This window comes from Papio anubis, chromosome 9 (genome assembly GCF_008728515.1).
Source record: "Papio anubis isolate 15944 chromosome 9, Panubis1.0, whole genome shotgun sequence".
Classification (NCBI taxonomy): domain Eukaryota; kingdom Metazoa; phylum Chordata; class Mammalia; order Primates; family Cercopithecidae; genus Papio; species Papio anubis.
The window spans coordinates 120,066,366-120,077,713 of NC_044984.1; the positions used below are offsets into that span (position 1 = coordinate 120,066,366).

At 43.3% G+C, this 11,348-nt stretch overlaps 1 protein-coding gene across 2 annotated transcripts in view; it reads left to right on the forward strand.

Moving 5' to 3' along the window:
* Positions 1–11,348, forward strand: part of LOC100997021 (transmembrane protein 132B) — a 470,985-nt gene that overhangs the window by 450,065 nt on the left and 9,572 nt on the right. For both annotated transcript variants that reach the window (XM_031650922.1, XM_009182038.4), the window contains 3 exons: positions 2,961–3,166; positions 9,183–9,453; positions 10,997–11,188. In XM_031650922.1, the coding sequence (XP_031506782.1) occupies positions 2,961–3,166; positions 9,183–9,453; positions 10,997–11,188 (669 nt within the window). The remainder of the gene's footprint in view (positions 1–2,960; positions 3,167–9,182; positions 9,454–10,996; positions 11,189–11,348) is intronic.

Below are 11,348 nucleotides of genomic sequence, written 5' to 3' on the forward strand. Positions count from 1 at the left end.
GACACCGCCCTCCACTGCCCCATGTATTATTGTCCGTGCCCTGGTCTTTGTATGAGAACTGAGACAAGACGGCAGAGCGAGTACTTGCTTGACCTCAATTGGGGATGCGTGCATGGCAGGTGGTTCAAAATTTTCCCTTCTCTGTGCAGTTCCACAAATGACCAAAAAGGCACTGCAAGTACTGACTCTGGGGTTACAAATAACTTTTAGGGAGTAGATGAGTTTGCAAATATGGAATCCACAAATACTGATGGTCATCTGTAATTGGTGAGACCATGAAGTGAGAAACTCTGGTTTCTGTATATCTAATATATCCTTTGTACATTGTTAGATACCTCAAGTCTTAGTACTCAATATGATTAGCCTTATTTGTGCTGTTTTGATTGAATTACTTAAAATGGAGGACATACACTTTTTTAAGGGTATGCATATCGCGGGAGAGAAAACTCAAAAGATAGTCAACATAAAGAACTGCTAAGCCCTCTTACTTTGTTATGTTTTTAATTAATTAATTTTTTCCATATGGGCTCTACATCACTTCCTAAAATATGGAGCAGGTTTAAGTCTGTAGTGCTCTGAAAGGATGCAGACAGTTACATTATTTATTCCTTATTAACATAGAAAGGGCCTCACAGTTTCCAAAACTGGTGTGTTCTCTCCAGTGGGATGTGATTCAGAGTGATTTGAAGTGTGATTGGGGGTGGGTGGGTAGCAGTAAACAAGGGAGAACCATAATTTTACACAAATGCAGGAGCGTTGAGGTCTGCACTATGGAATGTTGGACTGAGAAAATTCTAGCAATAGGTGATAACCACCTGAGCTAGGGAGAAGTGAGAGCAGAACTCCTCAATGTATCCACTGCAGGTTTCTAAATCATAGGGGACCTCAGTCTCTTTTTTTCTGAGCAGGGTTGGGGGGACTTCATTCTCTTGAGGTAGTCTGCATGCCACAGGCAGAACAGGCAGTGAGTTCAGGGGAAATTAGAGTCTTACTGAGCTTTCACCTTCTCCTAGTGCAGTGCTTCCTTGGGAAGGCAGATGTTTCTCTATAATGGGGCTTCCACATCTTGAGTACCTGAATGGATGGCAGTCAGGCTCAGCATTGTGTCAACATCTATTAAAAATAAGAACATGATCCTCCATTCCATTTTCTGCTCTAAATGGAAATCTTGTTCTGATTATTTACAGTCCTGGGCACAATGAAGCAGATTTAACTGCCTCAAACGTGCTCTGAAATACAGCTCATTTGCTTGCTTCATTGTTGTTGTTCTCTCTCTTTTTATAAAACAAAGCAAAAAGAGGGATAGAAGTAGATTCTTTTTTTAATTTGAAAAGTTAAAGAAATGCCATATTCAGCTCCCCCTGGAATTTTGGGCATGAGAGACACATTAGCTATCAGGCCTAATGGTAGCTCTATCCACTGCTATCTTAGGCCTGGAGGGAAAAAGATTTTAGACTGCTAAGTTCTGACAGGATAGGAAAGGAGCTCCAAAAATGAACTTAGCCAGACTCCAGTAACTCTCCAGCAATCCTTGTTCATTGCTTTGTGGACTAGGATTATCAAGTCAAAGTCTCAATGATTTCAGCAGATCTCCCAATGAGTAGCCTACATTAATTATACTTAAGGATTCCTAAAGACATCATTGGTGTTGAGAAGTGGAAGTGACAAGGATCCATCCCTGTGACTGAGGATGCAGGGTGAGTCTTAAGTGTCCCATTAGCTATTTTCTCCTCGGTTTCCACGGCGAGCTGCAGTGTAGAGCTATTGGGTGGTAAAAGGCTGATTTCTTCATTTCCAAGGAAGCACATTCATATTGGTGCCATTTTTTTGGGAGGGAGGGAAGGTGGTAATTTATCTCAAACAACTTGGAAGTTCACTCTTTAAGTTTGGAAGTGGGCACTTCTGAACATTGTTCTTGAGCCATTCACTTGACCATGTCAAATAGGCAGTTGGACGTGTGTATCTCGGGCTCAGAAGGGAGGCCTGAGTTGTAGTTACAGATTCAAGTGAGGAAGAGAAACAACAAGAGCAAGTCCTAGTTTCTGGCTTGCAAAAGTGGGGCTGTGGTGGCTCCACTGGTTGAGGTGGGGGCCCTGCCAGCAGCCCAGGCTTGACACTGCCCCTCAGCAGTATGAATGCAAAGGTTGCACACTACTTTTTATTTTCTGTCCTCTGCTCATGAAATGATTTGTGATCCCTCTTTCTTCTCTCCACCTAGATACATAAATACATTTTCCTGATTGTCCAGGAGAGAAAGTGAGCAACAATTTATTTGCTTATCCTGAAAATGTGAAGTAAAATGGGGACTTAAATGGTCTAATGCTTAACCTACTGAAGCATGCACATTAGAGAGGCCACCCCCAAGTGCTGAGTCAAAAGACCATGGTGAAATGCCACATTCATTCTGCAAAATTATAGCTGAATGGGGCAAAAATAATTGTCTCCATGTTTCTAATGCATTTCACAACTATTTTGCCTACCAGGATTTTAATCTAGTGCAAAGCTCTCCTGATTTTTCAGAGATCCTCAGTATGACTTGAATAATGTGCTTTTTCAGTAACATAAAAACCTTTTATGCATCTTCAGATATGGTGCAGGAGTGAACTATGAGGCACCTGGGGTTTGATTAGTGATCGTTTGAGTACATAAAAAAGGTAAGATAAAGAAAAACACTGACACATACACACAAAAGGCAACAGAGGTTATATAACTCCATTAAATTATGTTAATGGTTTTACTTGTCAGTATTTTGTAATACAAAATAGTTTTCCTGGAGTCTATTTGTCAGTATTTGTCACTAATTCGTGCCTACAAATTACCTTTTGTACAAGTTCTGTTCATCGGGTTGTTTTGGTGTCTAATAAATCAGAGCTGCTGCAGTTCATGAACTTTCAGTGTTGTTAGTATTTGCTTGTGCTTTTCCTCCTGATGCATCTCAAGGTTCTGCCTCCTCCCCAAAGGTTTCCAACAACTGTGATTCCATTTTTGTGAACGGGAAGGAAATGAAGAGCAAAGTGGACACAATTGTGAACTTCACCCACCAGCATTTCACCTCCCAGTTCGAGGTCACTGTCTGGGCGCCCAGACTCCCCCTGCAGATTGAGATCTCAGACACTGAGCTGAGCCAGATCAAGGGCTGGAGGATCCCGGTTGCTGCCAACAGAAGGTGAGGAATCAAAGAGAAGACTTTGGATCTGATTGTCCTGGGGCCCAGATCTTTGTGGGAGGCAAATTGGCCCTCAGGGACTCAAGCCCTTGGGAAGCAACATCCGCGGTGGGAAGCGTGGTCTGGGTTTCGGGTTCAGATGGATCTGACTTGAGTACTTACTAGCAACTTGACATGAGGAAATTTTAATGAAGATAATCGTAATAATAATAGTAACAACCTCATAGAGTAGTTGCTAGGATTCAGTGAAATGAATGCAATACGTAACAAGCACCTACCACAAGATGTGGCATTTAGGACATAGCTATTTTCCATTCCCCACTCACTTCTCTATTGTTCATTCCTATGTTATTCACTCTCAGTTCCCCTGCTTGTAAATGTCAGCCTTCCTCCATGGAGCACAGTACAGTGGTTAAGACTGTGGGCTGTGGGATAAGGCTGCCTGAGTTGTTCCCCCCTCTCCCCGCACCGGGTAAGACTCTTCATTTTGCTGCCTGAATTTTAACCCCAGCTTTACAACTTGTACCTGTGTGATGTTGGACGTGTGATTTAACCTATCTCTTTCTCAGTTTCCTCATCTATCAATTAGGGATGGTAACATTACTGAAGGGTTGTCCCAAGAACTCAGTGAATGGATACATACTATAGTAGACAGTTCTAAAGATGACTCTCGCCTGTAATCCCAGCACTTTGGGAGGCCGAGGCGGGTGGATCACGAGGTCAGGAGATCAAGACCATCCTGGCTAACACGGTGAAACCCCATCTCTACTAAAAATACAAAAATATTAGCCGGGCGAGGTGGCAGGCGTCTATAGTCCCAGCTACTCGGGAGACTGAGGCAGAATAATGGCGTGAACCCAGGAGGCGGAGCTTGCAGTGAGTCGAGATCACGCTACTGCACTCCAGCCTGGGCGACAGAGCAAGACTCTGTATCACAAAAAAAAAAAAAGATCACTCTCCCTTCCCATGATCCCCATCTCCTTCTTCTTCAAACACTAATCTGGTAGTGCTGGGAGGGGATTTTACAGATGTAACTACAATGCCAAATCAATGGACCTTAAAATACAGAGATTAGCCAGGTGCAGGGACCCACCAGAGAAGCCTCTGAAAGCAGAGTTCCTGCCAACTGGTAGCAGAAGGGGAAGTTGGGAAGATTTGAGGATGAGAACAACGTGATGATGTACTGCTGGCTTTGAAGGTGGCTTGAGCCACTTGCTGACGAATGTGGACTGAGCCACTTACCAAGGAATGTGGTAATCTTTAGTAGCCGAGAGCAGCCTCCAAATGACAACCAGCCAGGAAATGGGGCCTCAGTTCTATAACCTTAGGAACAGAATTCTGCCAACAACCTGGCTGATCTTAGAAGTGGATTCTTCCCTAGCACTTCCAGATAAGAGACCAGCCCAGTTGACGCCTTAATATTGAACTTGTGAATCTCTGTGTAGAGAATTCAGTTGAGCCTGTCTGGATTACTGGCTTGCAGAACTATGAGTGTGTTGGTGTGGGCATTGTTTTAAACCATGAAGTTTGTGGTCATTTGTTATGCAGCAATAGAAAACGAATATAGAGCCTGTTGCCCAGTGGTGGCTTGTAGCCATAAGTCATACCTCAAATGTGAGTGTGCCTTTGGAATCAGGCAGTGAGTGGAGGCTGGAAGATTTTGAGGAGCATAATGGAAAAAGCATCAATTGCCTTGAACAGATTGTTAGTAGAAACATGGGTGTTAAAGACGTTGTACATGATGCATGAGGATCATTGTAGAGAAATCCCAAATCACCTTACAGAAAGCTGAGATCATTGTGCACAAATGGGAAGCAGAAATCTGAACTTCAAAAATGCTGCCAGTGAGGGTTCAGGGGGAGTTGAGGAGCATGGATTCTGGTTAGGAGGTGACAGAGTGCTTCGCAAGATTGTGCCCTGCAGGTGTGTGGAAAGCAAGTGAGGTCAGATAGTTAGCTGAGGAGAAGACCAGGCAAATACTGAATGTGCACTTAGATTCATCTTGCTGCTAATAGCAGAATGCAAGAGGAGAGAGAAAATTTTGGAAGGGCTATGAGACAAGAAGAAACAGGGACCTGATGATGTTGAAATTTTCAGTCTTTCCAGACAGCAAATGATGAAGAAATTTTAAGAGATTCACTGTCAGAAAAGTGTGCTTGAAGCAAAAGGCCAAGGGTGGATCTTGAAAACCCATTGCTGAAACTTGAAGGGCCGCTGGGGGAAGTGATACTGCCCTGCCTGCCTGATGTCTTCCAGCCTCCACCCAGGCCAGGGAGGTGCCCTCGTCTCCGTTGGGCAAACCCAGAGACATTCAAGTGGGATTCCTGCTTCACTGCAGGAAACCACAGGACCAGGGGAACAAAACAGACCAGAATAGCACCTGAGGGCTCTCAAGCCAAATTGTCATTAGAACCTAAGTGCACAAAAGTAGCCTAGGACATATGCACTGAAACAAAGCAAATTTAACTACAATAGATTTCAGTTGAACCCAGAGTTTCCTGTCATAATGTACAAAATATCCAGAACATAACAAAAATATCACTCGTCATACCAAGAATTAGATAAACCACAACTTGAATGAGAAAAGATGGTCAACTGATGGCAATGCCCAGATAAACCAGATGTTAGAATATCTGACAAGGATTTTAAAGCAGCCATACCAAAGGAAAAAAAAAGCTTTCAGTAAGAAATTAGAAATAGCCTTGGAATCAATTAAAAAGGAAAATATCTCAGCAAGGAAACATAACTTATAAAAAAGAACCAGATGTAAATTATAGAAAAATATAGAAACGAGGGTGAACAAAAGCCCTCAATAGGCTCAGCAGTGCAGTGAGATGACAGAGGATAAAATCAGTGGACTTGAGAACAGACAATACAATTTACTTCATCTAAATAACAGAGAAAATAGACTTGTGGGAAAAAAGGAATGGAGCATCAGGGGCTTGTGGGACTATAAGAAAATATCTAGGATTCCCATAATTAGAATCCGAGAAGAAAAGGAGAAAAGGTGTTGGGCTCAAACAGTATTTGCAGAGTAATGGCTGAAAACCTTTCCGATTTGTCAAGAGGCATACACGCGTAGTTTCAAAAAGCTTGAGAAACCACAAACATGAGAAGCCCAAAAATCCACGTGAAGACACATTGTAATTAAACTTCTGAAAATGAAAGACAAAGAAAGTCTTAAACACATCCAGAGACAGGTTATACCAATGTGAATGGCAATGAATTTTTCGCCTGAAACCACAGAGGCCAGAAGGACTTCGCACATTTTTCAGGCGCTAAAAGAAAGGCACTGTCAGCCTCAAATTCTTTACCTGGCAAAAGTATCCTTTAGGAATGAAAGGAGAATAAAGACATTCTTAAATGAACAAAAACTTCGAGAGTTTGTTTTCAGGAGACCTACCTTTAAAGCATGGCTAATGGAACTTCATTAGACAGGAAACTTCAGTAGACAGAAAAAATTATAATGGAAAAGGATTTGGAGCTTCAGAAAGGAAAGAAGAATGACAGAATGAGTAAAAACACTGTTAAATAGGATAGACTTTCCTTCGCACCAATTTTTTACATCGTGTTTGGTATTCAAAGGGGAAAGTATGACATTACCTGATGTGGTACTTAGGATAGATAGAAAAACATACTTAAAACAATTATATTCTTAAAAGTGGTCGGGGTGATGGGACTTACAGGGAACTAAGGTATCTACACTCAAAGTAGCAAAGCTTTGGTATCATTAGACTGTAATAAGTTATGCTTGCATGTTAATAAGCTCCGTGTATACCATTGCCGATTTCCTGGTTTTGATATTTTCTTATAGTTAGGAAGATGCTAACTTCAGGGAACTGGGTAAAGAGTGTATAAGATCTCCTGGTTTTTTGTTTGTTTGTTTGTTTTTTAGCTTTTAGTTAATTTGTAATTATTTTGAAATTAAAAGTTTAAATAAATGAATAGGATACAATCTGCCCTAAAATAACAGGATTGTTTTGTTTCATTACCACAAGATTTCTAAAATCTCATGTATTCATTGACCATTATGATGATACTGCCACATTTTAATGAAACACATGCCTAGTGGTGATCTTCTTTTTTACCCATTAATTTAAAGGGAACTTCCCATTGCTAGCACAAATGGTCGACTAGTGTCATTTATCATAAAATAAATTTAACCTAAAATTATTACAAAGAAAACTAAACAATGTTGTTAAATTCTGAGTAGACACCGTTGCCTGCCTATGTGAACTTGTCTTTATTAACTAATGGAAAGTAGTTAGTTCTGAGAAGCTTTAAAGACATTCTAGCACAGAACAGAGATATTCCCTGTGACATATTCAGAAGGATTGAAAAATAAAATGGGAATCACTTTTCAGTATGTTATTTGTTTGTTTTATTTTTATTTTTTAAATTGAATGCTATGTTTCTTTGCCACCTAATACCATCTGTCTTACTCACGGAGATATTCATTTCTTACTTTGGGAAACCAAAATTGTTATGCTATTGTGCTGGCAAAAATTTTTTCTATCATTTTATAAATGGTTCTTAGACCTTTCAGGGAGGCAGAATGTCATATAGTAAAGAAAGTAACTTTCAGAAGTCAAATGGAGCTGTATCCAGACCTGCTAATTGCCAGTTATCTGGGATACATATTAACCACTCTGAGCCTGGTTTCTTTATGCAAAAATAAGAACATGTTTCATAGCTGTTAAGAAGATGAATGGACTTAGCTATAGAAAGGAAGGGGACACACGTGATGGGGCAGCTGGCCTGGTTGTGTGGGCCCTGCCTCGGGAGACGGCCAGCTGTGTGGCCCTGGCTGAGTGGCCGCACAAACCATGTCTTGGTTTCCTCACTGGTAAGATCAGAGAAATAATTCAACCTCGCTCTTTGGGGGTGTGTGAAGATTACATGCATTAAATATGCATGGCTCTTGTGTGCTGCATGGGCAATCGATGTCCGCTCTCATCCTTATGTAAGCACGTGGAAGAGGACACACAGTAGGTCTAATTCAGCATGCACGAGTCACTCCCCTTCTCCCCTTTCTCCCCTGACACAATCCCCAGGCACCGAGGGCACAGACTGGTCAGTAGTCACCAAACAAAGCACTCTCAAAGGGACACAGGACTGCTACTTCTTGAGGGGAAGGTTCTGGAATTGCAGAGCCAGAGAGGCTTTCTCAGGGTGGATTGTGGACAGGTGGAGGTTAGAGGATAACAGGTGCCAGGGAGAGAGGAAGGGCCAGAGCCATAAGGAAGGAAGGGAGAAGCCAGGACGGGCAACAGGAGAGACACATTTCAAATGTTTTAGCAGTAGCATGAGCAGGTCTGCTCCCAGAGCAGTGATTTTAGATTAGTGTAGGACGGTAGAAGGAAAGGATCCTTTGGCAGACTTTAGGGCCATAAGCTCAGGAAGCTGCTGCTTTCTGTACAGACTAGAGGGCCTCAGCCGATGAGGAGGTGGGGTGTTAGAACCATCCACGGCTGATGGTTCCTGGTTGGTCTGGGGTTCCTAAAGGGCCATTTCTGAGATGTCGTCGTACCTTGACCTACTTGGTCCTCATGTGGAACTATGAGGGAGGAAAGGGGCCCAGCTGTTCCTATGTGTTCGTTTCCAAAGGGAGGTAGCGGAGCCTGTGAGAGGGTAGAGAACTTAGCATGAGGTCCAATATCAAAATGAATCCAAACAGCAGTTCTGACTCATATCTTAGGTTCCTCCATCCCACAGGGGAATGGTTTTAAAATTACCAGTTTCCAGGACACCAGGACCAGAGCCTCAGCCTCTGTATGGGCCAGGAAGACAGGAGCTGCCCTTGCCATTCCTGTTGCAAGCACAAAGCACGTGATCCTCACCAAAGTGCTTGTGGAATGAGTGAATGAACAGGGAATGGATAGATGGCTGAGCAGGTCCGGCAGGAGAAAGACCATTTCATTTCATTCTGTGGGCTCACCTAGAATTTTAAAAACAAGGGCATGTAGAACTTCTTAACAATGGGGACTTTATTCTGTTTTGATTCCTTGTGCTCTAGGCCTACCCGGGATAGCGATGACGAGGACGATGAGGAGAAGAAGGGACGAGGCTGCTCCCTGCAGTACCAGCACGCCACGGTGCGCGTCCTCACCCAGTTTGTGGCCGAGTCGCCTGACTTAGGGCAGCTCACCTACATGCTGGGCCCCGACTGGCAGTTTGACATCACTGACCTTGTGACCGAGTTCATGAAGGTGGAGGAGCCGAAAATCGCTCAGTTACAGGACGGCAGGACCCTGGCTGGTCGGGAGCCGGGAATAACCACGGTGCAGGTACATGCTGCCATGCCTTGCCACTTTGCCCAGCACCAGTCTGTGTTGATGAGTGGCCAGGTAGATGCTGTTGTGCAGATGTGTGTCTGTGTGTGCATGTGCACGTGGCCGTGCATATCAACGTGTGTCACTGTGCATGCATTGCCTCTGTTTGTTTGTAAGAGAATAATGAGAAGCAATAGAGCATTCACCAATTTTAATAACCTAAACTCAGATTAATTTTCGCATTTTAGAGAGTTGACAAAAATATCTAATCCCTTTTACCAAGAAGGCTAAATGAAACATATAGTGTAAATAATCTTTTCCCCAATATCATACTCTCCATTTTGTAATCACCAATAGAAGGTGGTTGAACTGCTGAAAGCTAGTTTTTTTCCTCCTAACCTTGAAGTTTAACCATTTAGTTATATCATACCTTGTAGACAAACTTTTTTCAAAACATAATAATCCATAGCTAAATATTCTTTATCATAGTGACAGTAAAATTATTTTCTAGCCAATTTGACAGGATAAGTGTGCAGAAATGGTGCAGAATATTTCTTTATACAAATTTAAAATGTTTCTGCTCAGAGTTAACTAAGTCAGATTTTATTGTAGCCAAAGCTATATTTTTGGCAAAGCTGGATGAAACATGTTATGTTCTGTGTTTTCTATTTTTGTGTAACAAATTACCACAAACTAGCAGCTTAAAAAACACCTGTTAGTCAGCTAATATTTCCGCAGGTCAGGCGTCCGCGTGGGCCTGCTGCATTCTGTGCTCAGGGCACCACGAGGCTGAACTCCAGGTCTCGACTGGCCTGGGCTCTTATCTGGGAGTTTGGGGAAAGACTTGGCTGCCGAGCTCCTTCAGGTTGTGGGCAGAACTTAGTGCTTTGTGATTTTAGGACTGACCGAGGTCCCTGTTTCCTTGCCCACTGTCAGCCAGGGGTCACCAGGGGTCACTCTGCTCCAAGGCCACCTGCATTCCTTGTCATGTGGTCTCTTCCGCCTTCAGTAATGGCTGGATGGAGTCCTTCCCACACTGAACCCCTAACTTCCGCCTTCAGTAACGGCTGGATGGAGTCCTTCCCACACTGAACCTCTAACTTCCCCTTCTGCCCCCAGCCAGGAAAAGGTCTCTGCTTTTAAGGACTCACGTGATTACACTGGGTCCACCTGAGTAATACAGGATGACCACCCTGTTTTAAGGGCAGCTGTGCCATTCTAAATATTAGTTGTTGGGAAAATGTTGCTCTTTGAGTACCTAATATCAATGGACAGGTTTTTATTACTGCCTCTAAATTAAATCAAGATTCTCTCAGAAAATACACGGCTGTTATCATGACATAAATCAGAGGAAAGTAAATAGACCAAGATCATCTATATAAAACTCCTGTAATTGTTAAGTGTGATTGGACAACAGCTTAATACTCTCCTAACCGATTCCCACGGGTGCATGCATTGAGCCAAGGGCTGGGAGAGCACTTTGTTGGGAGCCCTAGTTAAGGGGTTCACGGTGCTTGTGAGGAACAGAGATGCATGAGCCTCCCCACTGACTTTTCAGGTCCTCTCGCCGCTCTCGGACTCCATCCTGGCTGAGAAGACGGTGATCGTCCTGGATGACCGAGTCACCATCGCGGAGCTGGGAGTGCAGCTCGTAGCTGGCATGTCTCTCTCCCTGCAGCCACACCGAGCAGACAAAAGGGCCATCGTCTCCACAGTCGCTGCCCTGGATGTTCTTCAGTCCCCACAGCAGGTGAGTGTCGCAGGGGCCCTGCCTCCCTGGTCAGTGGAGATGAATTCTGTCTCGGTTAGCACGTCCTGTAAAGGAGAGCAGGAGAGCCCTCATGCCTAGGACTGGGGATTCTTGAAGCTTCTTGTTTCTTATCCAGGCTGTTCTGTCTCTGAGAAAAGTA